The 24921-nt window shown below is 33.3% G+C and overlaps 2 protein-coding genes and 2 pseudogenes across 2 annotated transcripts; all 4 read right to left on the bottom strand.

The window, feature by feature from the left end:
• Nucleotides 1-212: 212 nt before the first annotated feature.
• On the bottom strand, nt 213-9147 carry LOC132316294 (uncharacterized; annotated as a pseudogene).
• Nucleotides 9148-11604: 2457 nt separating this feature from the next.
• Nucleotides 11605-14560, bottom strand: LOC132266520 (endochitinase-like). The gene is made up of 3 exons (XM_059767409.1): nt 14227-14560; nt 12713-12866; nt 11605-12185 (listed from the first exon to the last, which is right to left on the bottom strand). Exons 1-3 carry the CDS (start codon nt 14501-14503, stop codon nt 11816-11818), a joined length of 801 nt encoding a protein of 266 aa, XP_059623392.1. The 5' UTR covers nt 14504-14560; the 3' UTR covers nt 11605-11815.
• A 3024-nt stretch (nt 14561-17584) lies between these two features.
• Nucleotides 17585-18990, bottom strand: LOC132266519 (endochitinase-like; annotated as a pseudogene).
• A 1765-nt stretch (nt 18991-20755) lies between these two features.
• LOC132266516 (endochitinase-like) lies at nt 20756-22907 on the bottom strand. The gene is made up of 3 exons (XM_059767407.1): nt 22440-22907; nt 21838-21991; nt 20756-21321 (listed from the first exon to the last, which is right to left on the bottom strand). Exons 1-3 carry the CDS (start codon nt 22714-22716, stop codon nt 20952-20954), a joined length of 801 nt encoding a protein of 266 aa, XP_059623390.1. The 5' UTR covers nt 22717-22907; the 3' UTR covers nt 20756-20951.
• Nucleotides 22908-24921: the final 2014 nt, after the last annotated feature.

Raw genomic sequence — 24921 nt, 5'->3', positions numbered from 1 at the left:
ATTCCCCCAGGAGGCCTTGATTTTCTTGTCTCTCATACCTACATTTTCAATCACATGCCATGTAATGTTACAGCAATGTAAAGATAGTATATTTGTCATTGTTCACCAAAATGAATTTTGTTAAAAATAAAAATAAAAATCTTAATTTTTTTTTTTAATTTTATTGTGTATTTGAGAATCAATCAAACATGTGACGAATATATTCCAGAGTTCTTTGGATGGTAAAGCAAACTCATACACACATACCTCCACTGAAACTTGAACCCTTTGAAAAGGTAAAGTTTGTACGAGTTGGACTATTACTCATTTGGTGATGCACAAAAAAGTTGTGAAGATCAAGAAAGTGAAAAATGTGAACAAAAAACAAAAATTATATTTTCTTACTCTCTAAAGGTTGAGAATCATTCATATACAATACCAAAGAAATGACCCTCAAATGGATCCTCCCCTACTTTTAGAAAGAGCTAAACAGTTTAGAACTTAACCAACTTTATTGATATACAACACAAACAAGAAACAAAAAAAAAAAAAAAATGTCTTGGTGATAACAAGGCCGCCAATTAGTTCATACTAAGATTCGAACTCATTATTAACAAAATGTCCCTAGTATGACTCGAACTCTCAACCTTCTTTTTAAAGGAGGAGAGATACTAGAGGACCTTTGTAAGTTTAAGCACAATTCCCTGTAAGAACAAGCTTGAACACAGGTAAAAAAATAAAAACTACAATCATCTGGATGCAACAAAGTTGATTGCTTATTCTTCAAGCAACATCGGACATTCATGAATCAACTTTGATTTATTCTTATATAAAAACTGGAATAATCAAATGCCTAAGCAAAAGGCTTCTGGTTGTAGCAGTCAAGGTTTTTGCCATATCCCACACCTAATATGTCGCAATACCTCTTGTAGAATCCAATACGGTCCTGCACCTGAGCATTCGCGCCTTTTCCGCATTCGATTCCACCATTGATGATGTTAGTGATGACTCCATAGCCGGGTACCCTACCAGCTGCATTGTCTGCAACAGAAGGCTTCCATTTTCCAGTGATGACATCGTGGCACGACGGCTTTGGTGACTGTGGTGTCATCCAGAACCAGAGTGCAGTCTTGAAAGATATGGTTGGGTTGGTTGCAACTAAGTCCGGATTGTTTAACAGATTAGACCCTATGGCTTTTCCTGCTGGTCCATAGTTGTAATTGCTGGCAAAGTGACAAATCATGATTAAAGTTAAAATTTTGTTCAAGAAAAATTAAGGATCTGTTTGGGTTGTCACTTACAAAAATTGTTCTCAAGAAAACGAAAACTGTTTTAAAACAACTATGAAAAGACAGTTACCTAAAAAAAAAAAAAAAACTATGAAAAGACAAGTTCTCTAAAAACATACTCTTTTTTTTTCCCCTAAAAAAAATTGTTCTTAGAAACTATCAACTATTCAGATCGATTTCTATACATTTCTCAAAAACTAAATCAAGCATACCCTAAGCACTTCTCCATGAATCCAAATCATCTCCTATGAGAGAAATTCGAGATTCATTGGATAAAGTTAATAGTAAATCTCGTTACTACAATGGTGTGAAATAACACTTCATCCAAATAGTAATAAAATTCAAACAAGTGAAGTTTCACGTCATTTCACACTATTATAATAACAAAATTTACCAGTAATCAGCTTCACCCACCAGATAGAACCATGAGATAGTTACTCTATTTTGAGAGAATTGATTATAAACTGAATTAGTATTCTTTTTCTTTCATGAAATTAAGTTTTATTCTACCTCTGAATTTAATTTATAATCAATAAAACATAATACTTAAAATTTGGAATCAACATATTTAGAACCCATTAAATGAAAAAAAAAAAAATAATAATAATAATAATAGTGCTCTATCTAATGTATAAAATGTGGGAAAAAAAGAGAGAAAGGAGTAATTACTATGAAATTTGGATGGGACCACGACCATAGTATTTTTTACCAGGAGCGCATGGCCATTGATTATTTGCAACGCAATAATCCGGTGGATTGCCTTGTTCTCGAACGTAACAGTATCCCCATGCATATGGACCATCTGGTGCGCTTGCCCACCCACCTATATAATTTATATATAAAGAAAAATTATATTTAAGCCGAAATTTCTAGTCTATTTTGTAAACCTACATATTTTCAACCATTAATAGGCCTCGAGCTTCGTTAGTATAGCATGATTCATATATATGCACATCCAATTATTAATATATAAGTCATTTTACTCATAATTATTTTTCTTTTCTTTTTATTCGATCGGTATACATATATATTTAACTGAATTAGAAAACAAGTTCCATGCAAGAAAAAAAATCCTCTCCATTTATTCTCTCACTGGATTGGTCCAGGAAGGGTAAAAAAGTTGACTTGACACTTGAGTTAAATTTGTATTTACCCAGCTATCAATTTTTACATATAGTTTCCATATAAAACATATATATATTGTAATATTTAATTAATTTAATTTTCAATTTATGAATCCCACAATTTATACATATAGCTTCGGTATAAAACATATATATATTGTAATATTTAATGTATTTAATTTTCATTTTATGGATTCCATTGACAAAATAAGTGGCAAAAAAGGTAAAAATTAAACTTCCCCAAATAAAAAAACAAATTAGTGAGAGGAATAACAACAAAGAAGAATAACCCAGTAAAAACAAAAGAAAACCATAGAAGATTTGGGGGAAGAAGAATAAACGATATACGAACAGGATAACGAAGAAAAAGATTCCCGATACAAAAAAGAAGAAGTAAGAAGGTATTTTAATTTAAATAAAAAGGTAAAGTTGAATGATTTATTTTTTTAGTAGTACAATATATTGCATAAAGTATAGTATTCATATATATGATAAAATGAAGTGTACATTAGTAATTTTTTTTATTTAACTTGCTGACTTGGCGATGACAAAGGTATGTTAAAAAGATGGCGTTAGATGCTAAATGAATATAATCCAATAGGAGAATAATTTGAGAGAATTTTTATCCTCCCATACAAGCCATGATCTCATTATACTCCGTATTACTTATATATTTCTTTTAATGTATTAATGTATTATGTTTTGTTTATTGTATTAATTATCCAATACCTTTTAATCGAAAAGTTTTATCTTATGATTACATTATTTTTTTCTCAATAATTTCCTACCTTTTAGACTTCTTCTTTTCTTGTTCATCTCAATACTTGTTCTTACAATATTATATTTCTTTTGGACTTTGTAATTTATTAATTTTTAATAATATTTTTATATTTCTTTGAAGTTAATTACTGGTTGATAATAAAAACTAATAATATTGTATTAATTAATATAGTTAATTTAGAAAGTCAAATTTAACTAATTTTCTTCGTGCTTCCAGAAGCGTCAAGCCGGCCGAGGGTCCACTCTTTACGGCACTACATGTGACAAAAGTTTGACAGAAACACATTCGTTATATATATATATATATATATATATATATATATTGGGTAACTACATTCTTTATTTATTGTCACAGCAAGGACTTCAACTCTTAATTTATTTTTTTATTTGTTGCTATGCAAACTTTTGTCAAGCTACCAGCAAAACAGAACAAAGAAAAGAGGCCAACCCTGCCAAACAAATAAAAGCAAAAAAAAAAAACACCATTTTCATACTTGCAACCATTATTTACTATTTCATGAACCTTTGAAGCGTTATTAACTATTTCATGAAATCAAAATGAAGATGTTTTAAAATAATGAATTAGACCAAAATATGGATGGATATGAAAAATTATTATTTATTTTATTCAAGTGTCCAAACTATCCTTTCTATTTTAACGATATATATATTCAAAAAAATGAACTAATTTTGATAATCGATCATCAAAATGGTCTCACAAAATTGATACATGCGTGTACAAAAATTGGTACCTCTATGCACAAAGTAATACCACTTATACATCATCAAAGTCATGACAACACTCTTGTGCATGTAGGTATATGGAGGCACTATTTTTTGTACAGACCATTTAGACCACTGTTTTTTCAAATTTTAAGTCATTTTCTTATTACTAGTCATCGAAATAATAAGGGTAGTTTAGTCATTTGAATAAAATAAGTATTTTTTTCATGTCCACATTAATATCTTGATCAAATTCATTTTTCCAAAAATGATGGCTTTGACTTCATGAAATAGTAAATGCAATAGTGCCCCTACAGTCGTGTATGTAATTATCCCTAGCAAGAAAAAAAAACACTACAAAGAGCTCCAGTGGTTCAACCACCATTTACTGATACTCAAAAAACATCCCTACAAAAAAACTAAACAAGTTGAATAGATTTCTTAGAAAAACCATCATGTGATATCTGATTTTTGTTGAACCAAATTCTCCATACGGCCAAGGAGAAAATCTGAGTACAAATTCTCTCTCTTCTGATTTTATGATTCGAGTTTGAGCAAAAACATTTGATCAATCAAATGGGCAATCCACCTCTTCAAAGGAGAGGGCGGGGATTCGAGCCTTAATAGGGAGGCGTGAGTGTGTGAGTTTGCTTAATCTTTTCAAAAAAAAAAAACATTGATCAACTAATTAATTCATTTAAATAATCATATACCACCTCCACTTTAGAATATCAACACGCCATGATCTTTTTTTTTTGTTCTAAAACCACACAAAGAAGGTCGAGAAGATATCACTTGAACTAGACTATCAAATAATACTTTTTTTCTGCTTTACATTATTTTTAGATAGTAAATATTAATCATGTTTATCATAATTACTCTAGAGTTTTCAATTATAGAAAAGAACGTATGTATATACTATATAATATAATATATGTATATGGAGCAAAGAAAGGTTACCTGTAGTTTCATGTGAAGTTTGGGCCAAGAAGGCTGCAACCTCTCTTTTACGACCAGTGGTGTCTCCGGTTGTTCCGAACGCTCCGAAGGAGTTGGCAGCAGCTATGAACGCCTCATACGTGTAGAAACCGTTGCCAGGGCAGTTGCCATCGTTGCGGTGCTTCAACATCTGATTAAACAGGTTCTTGCTGATGAGAGAACTTATATCTTGCCCTTGAGCCAAGGAAGCTAACACGGAGAAAAGAGAGAACAAAACCAGTGCAAGAGACTTCATTTTCTTTTCTTTTCTCACTCAAGTTTGTGAGGATATAGAGAAGGAGAGATCGGTATTATATAGACAGTGAATGAAGATTGCTCTTCAGATAATTCTCAGAAAAAAATCAACTATCAATGTGGTCATGTATGGCATCTTTTACAATTCATGTGTAACCCTATCGTAAGGTTGGAAATTTGGGATATTTGACCAAGTTATTGCGGATCAAAATTAGAATGTGTGAGGAGATGAATTTAGTATATTTATTTATTAAAAAAATAATTATGAGAAATGAGAAATTGAATTCAAAACACTTATATGATTATGTTTAAAAATGCACTTACCCGGATCTTAAGGTAAGCTTAAATCTACATAGAATTCAATTCTAACCTCTTTCTTTAAATTTAATATTTTACTTTTTAAAAATGTCATGTATAGTTCTATTGTTAAGTAAACATTCAAACTTTATTTTTTTAATCTCTCGGAAAGTCAAACAAATGCATTAATATTCAAGAGTTTGGACCTATAAGAACTAAGCCCAAGTAGTTACAATCAACAAGGCATCTGGCCCAATAAAACTAAACAAAATTAATATTAAAGAGTTTGGACCTATAAGAACTAAGCCCAAGTAGTTACAATCAACAAGGCATCTGGCCCAATAAAACTAAACAAAATAGTTGCCCAAATAAAAGTGGCCCTAGGGCAAAGCCCAGATCAAAGAGTCGTTCCTAACAGTGAGTGTGTGTACTTTAGAAACTGTCGGCAGGAAGATGGTGGTCTTATTTTGTGTGTTAATGGTAAAATAGACGTTTTGGTAAGAAAAAATTACCACTCAATCCTACATTTTTCTTATACAAATTAAAAAATAAATAAGTCCTATAAATTTTCAATTGAACCATTAAATTCTACTTTTGAAACCATTTTTCATTTAATTTCTAAACAACTCAATTTTCCACTTAGAAGTAAGTTTCAAAATCAAAAAAGTGCAGTGGTTAAATGATCTCATCCTTGCTCCTAAGGGCGAAGTCAGGAATTTGGTTCGGGGCATGTTAATACTGATAAAATAATTTTTTTTCAAGTAAGTCGAAAATATAAATATAACAACAGTGCATTAGAATAATGAATAAAAAATGAATAAAATAGAAGATAGAAAAAGAAGGTTATTACATATAAATTATGCTTGAGGGCAAGAAAAAAGAAATTTTTAAGAAGAAAATGAAATAAAAAGAAAAAAAAGATGAGAGAATTTTGAAGGAAAAAATAGGTTTTTAATTGTAGAAAGAGAATACAAAAGTTTTTTAAGTTGACAAAAAGAAATTTGAAGTATAAGAAGGAAAAGGAATAAAGAATTAAAGACATTTTTAGAAATAGATTATTTTATGGAGATAATTCATAAATTTTATGAGGGTGTTTTTATAAATATTTACAAATTATACGCATAAAATAAAATAAATTTTAGTGGGTTTAGGGGTAGAGGGACCATTTTATTAATTTGGGGGGGGGGGGGGGGGGGGGGGGGGGCTTATAAATTTATGTATAAAAAAATTATAGTGGGCATGGGCAGGGGGCGTAGCTGCCCCCCTGGGCACATGCTGTCTCCGGCCCTACTTGCTTAGATTTCTTATATCATAGCATAGATGAATCTTTTCTAAGAAAAGCACATTTTAATATTTACGTATGTGCACGTGTGAAAATCATCACACAATAATTGATATAAACCATCAACTAAATTCCATTTGGATAAAGTAAATCTTAATTATTGACTAGAACATATATATTAGTTGATTGCTTATTCTTCAAGCTATAACATACATTCAGGAATCAACTTTATAATTGTAAGTAGTGATTTGCTATTTGGAACTGTTAATGATCAAAATGCCTAAGCAAAAGGCTTCTGGTTGTAACAGTCCAGGTTGTTGCCATATTCCACTCCCAATATGTCACAGTACCTCTTGTAGAATCCAATACGGTCCTGCACCTGAGCATTCGCGCCTTTTCCACATTCAATTCCACCATTGATGATGTTGGTGAGGACTCCATAGCCTGGTATCCTACCCGCGGCAGTGTCTGCAACAGAGGGCTTCCATTTTCCAATGACGACATCGTGGCACGACGGTTTTGGCGACTGTGGTGTCATCCAAAACCGGAGTGCAGTCTTGAAAGATATGGTCGGATTGGTTACAACTAAGTCCGGATTATTTAACAGATTAGACCCTATAGCTTTTCCTACTGGTCCATAGTTGTAATTGCTGACAAAGTGATCATGATCAGAGTCAATATTATAACCATTAAAACATTTTACTTAAAATTTTGAATCAACATATTTTGTACCCATTAAATAAATAAATAAATGCTCTAATGAATAAAAATTAAGTGGAAACAAAAAGAGAATTATTACTATGAAATTTGGATGGGACCACGACCATAATATTTTTTACCAGCAACGCATGGCTATTGTTGATTTGGAACACAATAATCTGAAGGATTGCCTAGTTCCCGGAGGAAGCAGTATCCCCATGCATAAGGACCATCTGGTGCACTTGCCCACCCACCTATATGTATACGAAACGGAAAATGATATTTAAGTCGAAATTCTTAACTTATATTCTTTCGTAAATATATATGTTCAGCTGTTAAATGGTTTAACCTAAGTCACACAAATCGGGAGTAGAAGTACGCAAAATTTAAGTTAAACAAGAATGTGAAAACAAAAGCGAAAACACACATTGTAATTATATAGCTTTGATAATTCTTAATAAGACAATTTATCTTACGGTAAGTAAGAGATCATTACTTTATATATAAATATATATACACATACATTACTTTATCTTACCGGTGGAGTAGGCAAGAAGTAATTCAACATATCCAACAAGCGAGGTCCACGCTTTTCAGGCTTACACAACATGAGACAAAAGCTCGACACAACAGATTCGTTATAATATCAATCCAACAAGGACTTCAACTCTTAATTTATTAATTTTTTGATTGATAAACACAACGAACAAAACAAGCCAAGCCTCTAGCAAACAGATACAAGCAAAAAAACAACATTTCATAATCCAGCAATTTTAAAAGGAATAGAAAGAAACAAAATACCAACAACACTAGGCAAAACTACTACACCACCACAAGCTAAACATGAAACCCCAACAAGAGCTCCAGTACCCATATAACAAAATCTAGCTAGTTGAATATCATTCTTGGATAAACCATCATGCAAAATCTGATTTTTGTTGATTAACGTTTAAGCAAAACCATTTGATCAACTAATTAATCCATTGAAATGATCTCATCTCATGCCTCCACTTTAGCATATCAACAAGCCATGACCTCATATGTTGAGCAAATTGACAAATCCTGCCCGGGTGGCCCAATGGATAAGGAGTTTTTTGGGGCGAATCGTAAACTCTGACAATTGTTAAAGCTGAAGCCCACTGTAATTTTTTCGAAATTATAGTAGTTATAAAAAAATAAAAAAAAATTAAACTGATGGTCTAGCACCACACCAACACTTAGTGTACTAATATTGTTTAGGGGATTGAATTCTTAATTTTATAGAGAAAGGCGAGAAAATATCACTTGAACTAGACAACAAGCATGTCACGTGATGAATTTTTCTGTGCATTCTATATGATTAGCTAGTATTACTCATATTTATCAAAATACAGCCACTTATTGTTAAAGAGTACGTACTACTCGAGTTTTCATTTATAGAAAAGAACGTATATACTATATAATATATATAGAGCAAAGAAAGGTTGCCTGTAGTTTCATGTGAAGTTTGGGCCAAGAAGGCTGCAACCTCTCTTTTACGTGTAGTGGTGTCTCCTGTTGTTCCGAACGCTCTAAAGGACTTGGCAACAGCTATGAAAGCCTCGTAAGTGCAAAAATCCTTGCCCGGGCAGACGCCATCGTTGCGGTGCTTCAATATCTGATTAAACAGGTTCTTGCTGATACGAGAACCTATATCTTGCCCTTGAGCCAAGGAAGCTAACATGGAGAAAAGAGATAGCAAAACTAGAGCAAGAGACCTCATTTTCTTTTCTATGCTTGTTTTCTCACTCAAGTTTGTGTGGTTATAAAAAAGGGATTATTATGCGCGCGTGTATGTGTGTGTGTGTGTGTGTATATATATATATATATATATGCTGTTTTGGATCTTTATTTATTATTTTAGAGTTAAATTCAAGATATTTCGAGAAAAATAAATTTCACCAAAATGGTGACGAGGACATAAACAAAAAAAAAATTATTGTGCCAAATCTACCCTTATTATCTTCATATATCAATTTTGTACATGAAATTGTGCAAACTATGTCATCACAATAATCTACACAAAAATATTTCAATACATAGTGGAACAAATTTGTGTTAAAGACATAGAATTCAATTCTAACCTTCATTTAGAGGTTTTCTTATTTACAGCTTCACTGGATTGTTAATATCATTTAGTTGGGCCTTATTTAGTAGGTTCAGGCCCAAAGATTAATTTGATGACTCTCCCCAGGGGTAATAGTATTAGCCAAGTGTGGGCCTTTTAGATTGTTAATATCATTTATTTGGGTCTTTTTAAGTGTACCGCCTTGTTTGGGCTTTCCTTTGTATTTACCTAGATTAGTTTTATAAGAGCCAATCTCTTGGGCTACTCGTAGTTTTGCTGGTATGGCATGTTGGTCCCTTTTGTTCATGAGCCTATATGTACATTGTAAATATCCACTATTCTAAACAAATTGCTTGAATTTCCACCCAATAAATAAATAAATCAATAAACTCTTTGTCATGTTCTTAAAGTGTAACATCCAAACAGAAGATAGGAAGACGATGGTTTTTAATTTTATGTGTTGAATGCTAAAATTCTTTGACGTTTTGATAAAAATAGTATTAATAATAACAATAAAAGTTAAGTGTAAAAAAACTCCCTCAATATATATAAGATGCACAAAAAAAATTTATCTTTTAAATAAATTACTCTCTAATCATTAATTTTGATCAAATATTTTTTTTATAAAAATTTCAAAATATCCTTAAACAAGAATTTTATTTTATTTTTTCTCTTTATCATTTCTCTCTCTTCAAAACCATCTATGTCGACTCAAAAAAGGAGAACTTTGCCGGCGTTGAAGCTTGCGGTTGGAGTTCAGAACTCGACCATCATCGGACTAGCCAGAATTGTGACACCGGTTTGCCATCATCGGATTAGCCGCCATTCACCGCTGGAATATCCCGAGTTTTCTGGTCGATCCAGAAAACAATCACCAAGCTCATCATCACCGCAGCTTCACCAAGTCGTCACACCCTGTCACAGCTTTGAGCTCTCCGTGCTTGGACCGGTAAGAACATTCTGTATTCTCGCCGGAGCAGTACTATAATTTTCCGAAATGATGCTCGCGGGTGTAAGCTAGTTCTGCCAAAGCTAAGAGCTCACAGAAATGGGACACTGATGTTTTCTTCGGTGCCGTTCGTTTTTCTTCGCCATTTGGATCATCTATGTGGATATGGGTGTCGCCGGAACTTGGAGTGTCAACGCAAGCGTGTGAGCTAGTAGTTGCCGAAGCTTTTAGCTTGAAGATTGGAGTTGTTGTTGGTTGTCTTCGTCACTTGGGTCAGCCAGGTGGGCATAGGTCAAGGGAAAATTTAAAAATTGTTAATGGAGTGGGCTAATATTTCTTTAGTAAGCTAATAGTAGTAATATTATTATTTTTTTTATTTGGCAAGGCTAAAATTACGTACAATAAAAAATAATTTTTTTTTTGGGTGGGCTTGAGCCCACCCCTGGATCCGTCAGTGGCATGGGTTCATGTAGAGCTTAGAAGTTCACTGTTGGTTGACTTTCGAAATGGTGATTGATAAGTAGATTGGAGTTGGAACTGAAATGGGTCTAGGGCTTTTTTTTTTTTTTATCTTTGAAGTGGATCTCGTTTGCTTAAGGCTTCACCGGTTCAGGTTGCTCCACTCTCTCTGTGGTGGTGATAATTGTTGGCATATATGAAAGTGATCCCAAAAATTGTTCCGAAAAAGTGAGGGATATATGGAGAGAAATAGAGGAGAGAGAAAATATTTTTTTATTTTTTTTATGGGGGTATTTTAGACATTTTAATTGTTAAATTGATGGCAATGTCTTTATTTGCACAAATTGAAACAATAGGTTTTCTTGCTCATCTGGAATATAATGAGAATATTTTTTACACTTAACCCTAACAATAATAATAATAATTACCACTCAATCCTACTTTTCTTATATACATTTAAAATAAATTCCTCTCATAAATTTTTAATTGAACCAACAATCTTACTTTTGAAATCATTTTCTATTTAAGTTCTGAATACCCTTATCAAATAGAAAGTATAGTTTCAAAATCTGAAAAGTCCAGTCATCAAATGGTTCCGTTGTTAACCAAGCATTCAAGCCTATTTAGAGAGACTGTCCTAATTTCTGATGTCATAGGATAGATGAATCCACTTTTTTAAAAAGCACAGTACATTGTATCGAGTCTTCGTAAAAAGGAGAAACTAAAAATTTCATTGATTAAAACATATATATATATATATATATATATATATATATATATATTAGCAACCTATCATCTGGATACAAAAAGTTGATTGATTATTCTTGAAGCTACAGCATACATTCAGTAATCAACTTTGATTTATTTTATTATAAAAAGTGACTAGTTAACTGGAACTGTTAATGATCAAAATGCCTAAGCAAAAGGCCTCTGGTTGTAGCAGTCCAGGTTGTTGCCATATCCCACTCCCAATATGTCGCAATATCTCTTGTAGAATCCAATACGGTCCTGCACCTGAGCATTCTCGCCTTTTCCGCATTCGATTCCACCATTGATGATGTTGGTGATGACTCCATAGCCCGGTACCCTACCAGCTGCATTGTCTGCAGCAGAAGGCGTCCATTTTCCGGTGATGACATCGTGGCACGACGGCTTTGGTGACTGTGGTGTCATCCAGAACCAAAGTGCAGTCTTGAATGATATGGTTGGGTCAGTTGCAACTAAATCCGGATTGTTTAATAAATCAGACCCAATGACTTTTCCTGCTGGACCATAATTATAGTTGCTGCCAAGTCGTGATCAAAGTCAATAACTTGGTCGACATAAATTAAATACTTCTTTATAAGGAAAGAGTCAAAAATTACGTGAGGAGGGTAATAATGAAATTTTTTAATCTTTTCAGGAGGACAATAATAATTCTTTATAGGTACATAATTGAAAAAGACAAAATAACAAGGGTATATTATTTAAAAAAAAAAAAAAAAAAATTCAAGGCCGCAATTGGCCCCTCACATACATGTAGGTCCCTCCCTCTTCTCTACCAATTAAGTAGGTGATTAAATGAACATCCAATTAGAACAAGATTGAATTCGGCAAGGCCAATTAATCATGTAGAATGTTGTACTCATCGAATATTATAAGTTATGATTTGGTCAGGTTATTGAGCTTAGACTATTAATTTTGAAAATTATTTTCCAATTGAATTTTATTTTTAAATATGATACTTCAAATTTTGAATCAACATATTTAGAACCAATTAAATAAAAAATTCATGCTTTTTGCAAATAAATAAATGGAGAGAGGAGTTCTTACTATGAAATTTGGATGGGGCCACGACCAAAGTATTTTTTACCAGGAGCGCATGGCCATTCATTATTTGCAACGCAGTAATCAGATGGATTGCCTTGTTCCTGAACGAAGCAATATCCCCATGCATAAGGACCATCTGGTGCACTTGCCCACCCACCTATATAGTCAGGGGCGGCTCAATATTATTTGAGGTCTTAGGCGAAAAAAATAAAGTGACCTTCTAATTAAATTTACCTATATATTTATGTCAGTATTATGCTATTTATTTGTTTTGTGATTTTTAAACCTATCACTAAATTTTTTTCAAACTCTAATTCTATTGTTAATTAATTGGCCATGTACTTTCTAATAATCATATTTAACAATATAAATAAAAATTATAAACAAAATATATAATTTTATGATAACAAAAATTAATAAAACTATAAACTAATTTAAGTTATAGAATAATAGAAACTGATTTCGAATAATTTGGTATAATACTCTAATAAATTCTTTAATAGAATATTAGTGTATTCAAAATCTTATTACAGAGTGAGATTGTAAAGTATAACAGTGGAGAAGATAAATATATATAATGAGAGAGGAGAAAAAATATATAAAGAGTAAGAAAAAAGAGAGAGAAAATAAAAACTAATAGGAGTCTTAGAAAAATATAGAAAGTTTCACCAATTTTCACTTAAATATATATTTAATATTTAGTGTGTGTATATATGCTGATGTAATGAGGATGAGAGGGAGCAAAAAAAAAAAAAAAAATTAAAATAATACAAGGATTGAAATATTTTGGGCACACTTATTTGTTGAGGTTTAATAATATAAGAATGTTGAGGTTTAATAATATAAGAAAATAAAATATTTAGGTAAGATAAAGAAAAAAATTTTGGGGGCCCCTCAAAAAAAATTTAAAGAATAAAAATCTTTTAGGTCAACCGCCTAATTTTTCTATACTTTAAAGTTTAATAATTAAAGGAAATACTAAAATTGTTTTAGGAAGGTTATAATATATAAAGAAATAAAAAATTATAGGCCTTCTAATTGAAGGGGGCCTTAGGCAACCGCCTAACTCGCCTAAAACTTTAGCCGCCCCTGTATATAGTATATATATAGATCCATCATGAAAATATATATATTTGCATATCATCTCACTCATAATCTTTTTTTCTTTCTTCTCGTTATGTACACACATATATACACCTGAACATATCCAACAAGCAAGGGTGAGACACTTTTCTTATGAATCCTCTGCGGTATAATATGCGTGTTGTACTGCTTCGGATAGATCACAAGTGAACTATACTCCATACAATATACAAGTGAGGATCCCAACTCCAACTCTCAACCTCATAAAAGACGAGGGGCGAGAACATACCACACGAACTAGACAATAAGCACCGCACATGGTACTTTTTTTAGCCTTACATTATCGGTAGCTAGTATTTATGATAATACTGCCACTTATAATGATGGATAATTGTTAAGAGTACAAGACATTTTATAGATCAAAGAAAGATTACCTGTAGTTTCATGTGAAGTTTGAGCCAAGAAGGCTGCAATCTCTCTTTTACGAGTATCGGTGTCTCCTTCTGTCCCGAAACCTCCAAAGGAATTGGCAGCAGCTATGAAAGCCTCGTAGGTGTAGAAACCCTTGCCGGGACAGTTGTCGTCGTTGCGGTGCTTCAACATCTGATCAAACAGCGCTTGGCTAACAAGAGAACCAACATTTTGTCCTTGTGCCAAGGACATTACCATGAAGAAAAGAGAGAACAAAACTAGTACTCCAAGAGACCTCATTTTCTTTACTTTTCTTTTCGCTCAAAGTTTGTGAGGTTATAGAGGAAGAGAGATGGGTATTTATAGGGAGTGAATGAAGATTGCTCTTGTGATAATTCTCAGAAAAATCAACTAGGATGTGGTCATCATGCATGGTGGCTTTTATTAGTTGTGTGGTTTGCTTGAATCATAAGAAAAAAGAGGAGAGAGAAGCGACTTTTGAGCTTGACTCCATTGCTTCTAGCTAGTGACATTAGAGGAGATAATTGCGGGAACATAATTGCGGGATCTCCGGGGGGAGGGGGGTGTTGAATGGTAAAACCCCATGTCATTTTAGTGACACCTGTATGAGAGGCCAAAATGGTATGGAAAACAATGTCCAGAGGCTGCGTCTCAAGACTTCCATCAAATCAGATTGACGTAGAATGGTCAACAGAGGCCATCTTTTATTTTTTTATTTTTGAAGTTGCGCTCATTCAGTTAGATTAGTGAGTAATAATCTTGCAGGACTCTTTATTAGATGGAGAATCCTATCATTCTGACCTAGAAATGATAAGTGTGCGCATACGAAAAGAGTACATGTACCAATGAACCAGTAATGTAACGATTTTTACTTTTTAAAAGAAAGCCAAATATTCAAGCTTAAAAGGTATATGTGTGTGAGTATAAATTATATATATATAGATATATATTTGGAAGAATATCTACCCAAATATATACGCTAGTGGGAGAGTAATTATCTTACTGTAATTGCGGTGACTTTACTACAAGTCATATTAACAAAGGGTTGCAGCAAATTTTACTAGATCAAGGGATATGTTAAACTATGTATGTCAATGTAATTTTCTCTATCAGTTTATGTTTATTAGAATTTGCAGTTACACGTTATATTTGTCTCAAAAAAAAAAATATTTAAAAATTGAAGATTTCAGATTGTACTAAATCAATGAACACATTAAAGCATGTATGTGAACAACAATTTTGGTCCTATCTGTCATTACCATCCTCATTTTTATCCCATATAAATTTTGTATTATCTATCTATTTGGGATAAGTGTTTGAAAGAAGACTAAGAAAAAATTTGCGTCCTTCCAAGTGGAGCAGTTTGTGGCTATCCTCCATAAAACTTGACTAAAATCCTCAGTGGCGTGTCTATTTTGGATTAGTGTTGGAAGAAATCCAAGAAAATGACCCTATATCGTTCGTATCCCCAATACACTTCAGTTGTGATCTTTCTTTTTCTTTCTGTTATTTTTTTATTTTATATGAAGTCTGTTAAAGTAAATATACACTCATTATCCACATATTCTTAGTAGGATTTGAACATTCAATCTCCCTAAGCCTATTCAGTTATATATACAATTGGTTTTAATAATGATAATGCACACCTTTAATTAAAAAATTATAAAAAGGAAAGCTTTAAGCAACTCATAGTTTACATGCATGTATATTTCAATTCTTTGTAGAGAGGTCTCATTATTAGCTATAATTTGCTTTTTCTTTTGTTTTTTTTTCAGAGAGGTATCCTTATATCTTTACGGATGAAACTAATCTACTTCAAGACACACAGCTCCCCACAAACCACGTGCACCAAGCAATAATTTCCTTTACATATACCTGACTTTTGTTATTATATGCAAAGTAATTGACCTCGAAGTCAAATTCATCTTTCCTAACTCTTCACAACCCAAATTTTTATTTAATGAAAAATGAGATGAGAGCGCCCCCCCCCCCCCCCGACTCAATCTCCTCCGCTGGCCATTTCGACTAGCTTATCATTATTCGTTACTAATACATCTCACAAATTTATTAAATACCGATGAGAGTAACAATCACCTGTAATAATTTGCATGGATCCCACTATTTTCTTATTTTCTAATCTCTATTCACCATATTATATGCGTAAGTAAGAAAATTGTAATGATTTTATGTAACAAAACTAGCATTATTGTAAAAAAAAGCTATCCCAGCTTAATATTGTATATGGAGTTAAGTTCAGGCACAAAGTTTATTATAGAATATGGGTATATACTATAATTCTCTTATGGTGGCCCATCTGAACTGGGTTATCTAAAACAGGCCTAACAACCCAGTGGACCACAAATATTTGACTCTATGACCCATCTTGTTGAACACTACCCTGGATTTTGACTCATGTTAAGCACAACTTAATTACACAACATGTACAATATGGATACCCTGACCCGAAGACCCTTTGAAGCTCCAGTTTAATTTAGTTTGGGCTCATTTGGATGAGCCCATTATGACTTTAAGTTCGGCTTAGTTTTTCCCATTTTTAACCATCCTGAATTCTAAATTAAGATAATCTGAAAATTAAGTACTGAAATTTTTAAGAAGTAAATTATTTAACAATAATTATTGATTTTAAGAGTTGAATTTGAAGTGTTCTTGCAATAAAAATAAAAAATAAAAATTAAGTGCTCAAGTTCTTAAATATTTTTTAATATTTTAAAATTTAAAAAATAAAAATTAAGTGCTCAACATTTAGTAATAAATTTGATAAATGCTTAATTTGTTCTTCAATTAAACGTTGAATTGAGTTATTTACATCCAAAATGGATTTAACACCCTATATATTAGGAATTATCTTTTTAAATCTGGGTTTTTGTTTCTGAACCTAGTTTACTTAAAGATCAATACAAAAACGAACTCCTTATTGGTTTCCATAATTAATTCTGGTTTTCTAGTTGATGATGTGGGGATATTCGACAAAAGGTATGGCCTCATTATTATATTTGCTCTTCTCTCAAACTTTAACACTCATGAATTTTTATCTAGTTAATTTATACATATATTTTTGTCCACGAAAGTGGTGTCCTCTTAGAGCACCAATAGTTCAGATACAAATGAGGAAAGTAAGATACAAGAATCATTCACACAAACACTACAATATTAACCTCCAAGCTGGATTTGTTGGGAATATAAAATTCTATACTGAAATGTTGTCGAGAAAAAGTAACAAAAATAAATAAATAAATAAAAACAAAGTAAATAGACAAATTTACGTAATCAAAATTTCACCATGATGAAGAGAAACAAAATTACAGAAAAACTACAAATTCTCAAACTGAGAATACAATAAGTACTTCTTCTAAAATTCTCTTTATTTGGATAGAGTTACATAGCGTGGTCTATCCATCCATTTATTTTACTTAGCTAGACATAACTAATATTCTTGTAATCCAATTCTTTTACATATGAGCTATTTATGGCCCAAAAGGCTTTTGATTGTAGCAATCCAAGTTGTTGCCATGGGTCAAGTATGTCACAATACCTCTTGTAGAATCCAATCCGATCAGCCACCTCATCATTTGGACCTTTGCCACACTCTAACCCGCCATTGATTATGTTGGTGATCACACCGTAACCCGGGACCCGGCCAGCTAACCTATCCGCATCGGACGGTTTCCATGTTCCGGTGATGACATTGTGGCTCGAGGGCTTGTTATACTGTGGGGTCATCCAGTACCAAATGGCAGTCTTGAATGATATGATTGGGTCTGTGGCTATCAGATCCGGGTTGTTTATGAGATCCGCCTTAATAGCTTTACCTGCTTTGTCATAGTTGTAGTTGCTGAAAAAATATCAAGAAAGCAATGGTCAAAGTCAATTTCACAAGTAAGGCTACAAATGAATTCGGATGGAACAAAAAATGTTCGGATTGATTTGGTTAAGACTTGTTCGTTAAACTAAACAAACCAGCTGAGTTTGAGTTCAATTTCGAAACGAGTCCAAACAAAATGTCGATGCTGGCAAGAGAAATCAAAAACTTACTGAGTGAGTTGGATGGGTCCTCGGCCAAAGTACTTTTTACCGAGAGGGCATGGCCCCTTGCTCGAGTCACAGGGATAGTCCGGTTCGTTTCTTTCCCGGACGAAGCAATATCCCCATGCATATGGACCATCTGGTGCACCAGGCCACCCACTTCCACCTGCAGAAAAAACAATTAGGCTCTATATATGTACGTCTATGTAAGAAACAAAAAAAAAATGTACAAGACCTTAGTGATCGATCTTAATGATACTTATTAAACAACTAATTAAGGGTTATGATTTAAACTAATTTCCTGAATACTAGACTTAATTTTTTACAAAGCAAATTAAGAAGATTACCTGTAGTTTCATGTGAAGTTTGAGCCAAGAAGGCTGCAATCTCTCTTTTACGTGTAGTGGCGTCTCCGGTTGTTCCAAAACCTCCAAAGGAATTGGCAGCAGCTATGAAAGCCTCGTAGGTGCAGAAACCCTTGGCGGGGCAGTTGCCGTCGTTGCGGTGCTTCAACATCTGATCAAACAGTGCTTTGCTAACGAGAGAACCAACATCTTGTCCTTGTGCCTGCAAGGACGTTACCATGAAGAAAAGAGAGAACACAACTAGTACTGCAAAATACCTCATTTTCTTTTCTTTTCTTTTCTATCTTATTTTCTCACTCAAGCTTGTGAGCTTATAGAGAGGATAGATTGGTATTTATAAGCAGTGAATGAAGAATGCTGTTGTGAACTAGGGATGTAGCCATCAGGTCATGCATGGCGGCTTTTACAATTCTTTGTCTATGTGTGCATGTAACCATGTGATCATACTGTGTCCAGTTTTGTGTCTCAGAACCTCAAGTGTTCAAAGGTATTTTGATTTTGAATTTTTGAAAAAAAAAAAAAAAAAAAAAAAAAAAAAAAACCAGGAGAGAAAAGTGAGTTTTGATGATGACCAGAATGTTTTTGTAGTGATATTAGTGAAATTTTCACCGGAAAATTTGTTTTGCCTGCAACGGCTTTGTTAACATTCTTATGTTTTGTTTGGCCAACTGGGGCTGCTAGTCTTTTGGGCCTCTGTATCATTGGTCCTGTTAGCTTTTGGCTAACTTTCTTTGGGACAGTGTATCTTTCCTTTATTAATGCAATTTTATCTTTCAAAAAAAAAAAAAAAAACTTAAAGGTATACGTGTACTTTAGAAACTTTAGGCAGCTGGAAGATAATGTTTTTGTGTGTTGTGTCACTGTGTGTGTGTGTGTTGAATGGTAAAACCCCTCGTCATTTTAGTGACGCGTGTATTAAAGGGCCAAAATGATAAGGAAGACAATGTCTAGAAGCTGCGTCTCAATGCTTTGATTGATGTAGAATGGTCAACAGTGGTGTCTCTTTATTCGGAATTTCTGAGCTAATTGTCTAACTCAAAGTCCTTAAGTCCTACCCAAGCAATCCTTTTTTGTATCATTTTGCTCTGATGTTTTATTCGGTGCCGTTGGTTTTTCTTCGCCATTTGGATCACCTATGTGGATATGGCTGTCACCGGAACTTGGAGTGTCAACGCAAGCGTGTGAGCTTGTAGTTGCCGAAGCTTCTAGCTTGAAGATTGGAGTTGTTGGTTGTCTTCATCGTTTGGATCAGCTAGGTGGGCATAGGCCAAGGATGAATCCAGGAATTATTAATGGAATGGATTAATATTTTTTTGGATAAGCTAATAATAATAATATTATTATTTTTTATTTGGCGGGGCTAAAATTAGGTACAGTAAAAAAGAAATTTTTTTTTTTTTTGGTGGGCTTGAGCCCACTCCTAGATCCGTTCATGTAGAGCTTAGAAGCTCACTGTTGGTTGACTTTCAAAATGGTGATTGATAAGTTGGAACTGAAATGGGTTTAGGTTTTTTTTTTTTCCTTTGAAGTGGATCTCATTTGCTCAAGGCTTCACGGGGTTTAGGTTGCTCCACTTTCTCTCTCTGGTGGTGATAGTTGTCAACAAATATGAAAGTGATCCGAAAAATTGTTCCCGAAAAGGGAGGGATGCATGGAGAGAAATAGAGAAGAGAGAAAACATTTTTTTATTTCTTTTATTGGGGTATTTTAGACATTTTAATTGTTAAATTGATGGCAATGTCTTTATTTGCACAAATTGAAACAACAGAGATTTCTTGCCCATTTTGAATATACTGAGAATATTTTTTACACTTAACCCTAACAATAATAATAATAATTACCACTCAATCCAACTGTTCTTGTATACATTTAAAATAAATTCCTCTCATAAATTTTTAATTGAACCAATAATCTATCTTACTTTATAAATCATTTTCTATTTAAGTTCTGAATACCCTTATCAAATAGAAAGAATGTTCAAAATCTAAAAAGTCCAGTAGTCAAACGGTTCTGTTGTTAACCAAGCATTCAAGTCTATTTAGAGAGACGTGTCCCAATTTCTAATGTCATAGGATAGATGAATCCACTTTTTAAAAAAGCACAGTTGTATCGAGTCCACGTAAAAAAGAGAAACTAAAAATTTCATTGATTAAAATATATATATATATATATATATATTAGCACCCTATCATCTGGATACAAAAAAGTTGATTGATTATTCTTGAAGCTACAGCATACTGCATACATTCAGTAATCAACTTTGATTTATTTTATTATAAAAAGTGACCAGTTAACTGGAACTGTTAATGATCAAATGCCTAAGCAAAAGGCCTCTGGTTGTAGCAGTCCAGGTTGTTGCCATATCCCACTCCCAATATGTCGCAGTACCTCTTGTAAAATCCAATACGGTCCTGCACCTGAGCATTCGCGCCTTTTCCGCATTCGATTCCACCATTTATGATGTTGGTGATGACTCCATAGCCCGGTACCCTACCCGCTGCATTGTCTGCAGCAGAAGGCGTCCATTTTCCGGTGATGACATTGTGGCACGACGGCTTTGGTGACTGTGGTGTCATCCAGAACCAGAGTGCAGTCTTGAATGATATGGTTGGGTTGGTTGCAACTAAGTCTGGATTGTTTAACAGATCAGACCCTATGGCTTTTCCTGCTGGACCATAGTTGTAGTTGCTGCCAGTTGTGATCAAAGTCAATAACTTGGTCAGCATAAATTAAATACTTCTTTATAGGGAAAGAGTCAAAAATGATGTGAGGAGGGTAATAATGAAATTTTTTTATATTTTTAGAAGGACAAAAATAATCTTTTATAGGTATATAATTTAAAAAAAAAACAAAATAACAAGGGTATATTACTAAAAAAAAAAAAAAAATTCAAGGGCCACAATTGGCCCCTCACATACATGTAGGTCCATCCCTCTTCTCTACCAATTAAGTGGGTGATTAAATGAACATTCAATTAGAACCAGATTGAATTGGGCAATGCCAATTAATCATGTGGAATGTTGGACTCACGGAATATTATAAGCTATGATTTGGTTAGGCTATTGGGCTTAGACTATTAATTTTGAAAATCATTTTCCAATTAAATTTTATTTTTAAATATGATACTTCAAATTTTGAATCAACATATTTAGAACCAATTAAATAAAAAATTCATGTTTTCTGCAAAGAGAGAGGAGTTCTTACTATGAAATTTGGATGGGGCCACGACCAAAGTATTTTTTACCAGGAGCGCACGGCCATTGATTATTTGCAACGCAGTAATCAGGTGGATTGCCTTGTTCCCGAACAAAGCAGTATCCCCATGCATAAGGACCATCTGGTGCACTTGCCCACCCACCTATATAGTATATATATAGATCCATCATGAATATATATATATATCATCTCACTCATAATTTTTTTTCTTTTCTTCTCATTCTGTACACACATATATATATATACTTGAACATATTCAAGAAGCAAGGGTGAGACATTTTTCTTATGGATCCTTTGCATTACAATATGCGTGTTGTACTACATCCCATGGATCTCAATTGTACTCCATCCGATGCAGTACAGTGTGTATGTTGTATCAGTGAGGATCCCAACTCCAACTCTCAACATCATAAAGAGGAGGGACGAGAACATACCACACGAACTAGACAATAAGCACCACACATGGTACTTTTTTTTGCTTTACATTATCGGTAGCTAGTATTAGTCATATTTATGATAATACTGCCACTTATAATGATGGATAATTGTTAAGAGTACAAGACATTTTATAGAGCAAAGAAAGATTATACCTGTAGTTTCATGTGAAGTTTGAGCCAAGAAGGCTGCAATCTCTCTTTTACGAGTAGGGGTGTCTCCGGTTGTCCCGAAACCTCCAAAGGAATTGGCAGCAGCTATGAAAGCCTCGTAGGTGTAGAAACCCTTGCCGGGGCAGTTGGCGTCGTTGCGGTGCTTCAACATCTGATCAAACAGCGCTTTGCTAACAAGAGATCCAACATTCTGTCCTTGTGCCAAGGACATTACCATGAAGAAAAGAGAGAACAAAACTAGTACTCCAAGAGACCTCATTTTCTTTACTTTTCTTTTCACTCAAAGTTTGTGAGGTTATGGTGGAAGAGAGATGGGTATTTATGGGGAGTGAATGAAGATTGCTCTGGTGATAATTCTGAGAAAAAATCAACTAGGATGTGGTCATCATGCATGGTGGCTTTTACAAGTCGTGTGATTTGCTTGAATCATAAGAAAAAAGAGGAGAGAGAAGTGACTTTTGATCTTGACTGCATTGCTTCTAGTGACATTAGAGGAGATAATTGCGGGAGCTCGACGTGAATACCAGGAAGATAAGGTTGTTTTTTTTGGGGGTGGGGGGGTTGAATGGTAAAACCCCATCACATTTTAGTGACACCTGTATGAGAGGCCAAAATGGTATGGAAAACAATGTCCAGAGGCTGCGTCTCAAGACTTCCATCAAATCAGATTGACGTAGAATGGTCAACAGAGGCCATCTTTTATTTTTTTATTTTTATTTTATTTTTTTGAAGTTGCACTCTTTCAATTAGATTACTGCGGAATAATCTGTGCACATACCGAAAAAGTATATGCAGGACCCTTTATTAGATGGAGAATCCTTTCATTTTGGCCTAGAAATGATAAGTGTGCACATACCGAAAAAATATATGCATGAGTGAGTGAGTAGTGGAGCAATATTAAATCTTTATTTCTCAAAAGAAAGTTAAATGTTTAAACTTAATAGGTATATGTATGTGAGTACTAATTATATATATATATATATATATATATATATATGCATGTTGAAGAAAAATATGACTAATGGGAGAATACCTACCCAAATATATACATAGGGTGGGTGTAATTATTTTTCCGTAATTGCGGTGACTTTACTACAAGTCATATTAACAAAGGGTTGCAGTAAATTTTACTAGATGAAGGGATATGTTAAACTATGTATGTCAATGTAATTTTCTCTGTCATTTTATACTTGGTGGAATTTGCAATTACACGTTATGTTTGTCACCAAAAATAAAATTTAAAAAAATTGAATATTTCAAATTGTACTAAATCAATGAACACGTTAAAACATGTATGTGAACATAGTTTTTGGTTTGTGAAATCTTCATAACACTTGACTAACAGTCTCGGTCCCATCTATCATTACCATCCTTACTTTTATCCCATATAAATTTTGTATTATTTATCTATGTGGTATAAGTGTTTGAAAGAAGACTAAGAAAAAATATGCGTCCTTCCAAGTGGAGCAGTTTGTGGATATCCTCCATAAAACTTGACTAAAACCCTCAGTGGCGTGTCTATTTTGGAAATTTGCGTCCTTCCAAGTGGAGCATTTTGTGGATATCCTCAATAAAACTTGACTAAAACCCTCAGTGGCGTGACTATTTTGGATTAGTGTTGGAAGAAATCCAAGAAAATGACCCTATATCGATCGTATCCCCAATACACTTCAGTTGTGATCTTTCTTTCCTTTTTTTTTTTCTGTTATTTTTTTTATTTTTTTTTTTATATAAAGTACAGCTAAAGCAAATGCACACTCATTATCCACATATTCTTAGTAGAACTTGAACACTCAGCCTCCTTAAGCCTATTCTGTTATACATATCTTTATCAAGACAATTGGTTTTAATAATGATAATGCACACCTTTAATTAAAAAATTATAAAAAGGAAAGCTTTAAGCCTTACATAACTCATAGTTTACAAGCATGTATATTTCAATTCTTTGTAAGTCTCATTATTAGCTATAATTTACTTTTTCTTTTGTTTTTTCAGAGAAGTATCTTTGTAGACTAATCTACTTCAAGACACACAGCTCCCCAAAAACAAACAAGGTGCACCAGGCAATAAGTTCCTTTACATATACATAACTTTTGTTATTATATGTAAAGTAATTGACTCAAATTCGAATTCATCTTCCCTAACTCTTCACATCCCAAATTTTTATTTAATGAAAAATGATATGAGCATAATGAGCCCCCCACATCAATAATAAAAGTGGATATAAAGAGACCTTCGACTCGATCTCCTCCGCTGGCCATTTCGACTAGCTTATCATTACTCTTTACTAATAAATCTCACAAATTTATTAGATACGGAAGAGAGTAACAATCACCTGTAATAATTTGATTTTTTTACTTACCGAAAATAATAATAATAATAATAATAATAATAATTTGCATGGATCCCACTATTTTCTTCTTTTCTAATCTCTATTCACTATATTATATGTGTAAGTAAGAAA

The sequence above is a fragment of the Cornus florida genome, unplaced genomic scaffold (assembly GCF_030987335.1).
Source record: "Cornus florida cultivar Cherokee Brave unplaced genomic scaffold, ASM3098733v1 CherokeeBrave_3.0.0_Hap2_Chr07, whole genome shotgun sequence".
Taxonomy (NCBI): Eukaryota; Viridiplantae; Streptophyta; class Magnoliopsida; order Cornales; family Cornaceae; genus Cornus; species Cornus florida.
This window is presented reverse-complemented; position numbering and strand designations above follow the sequence as displayed.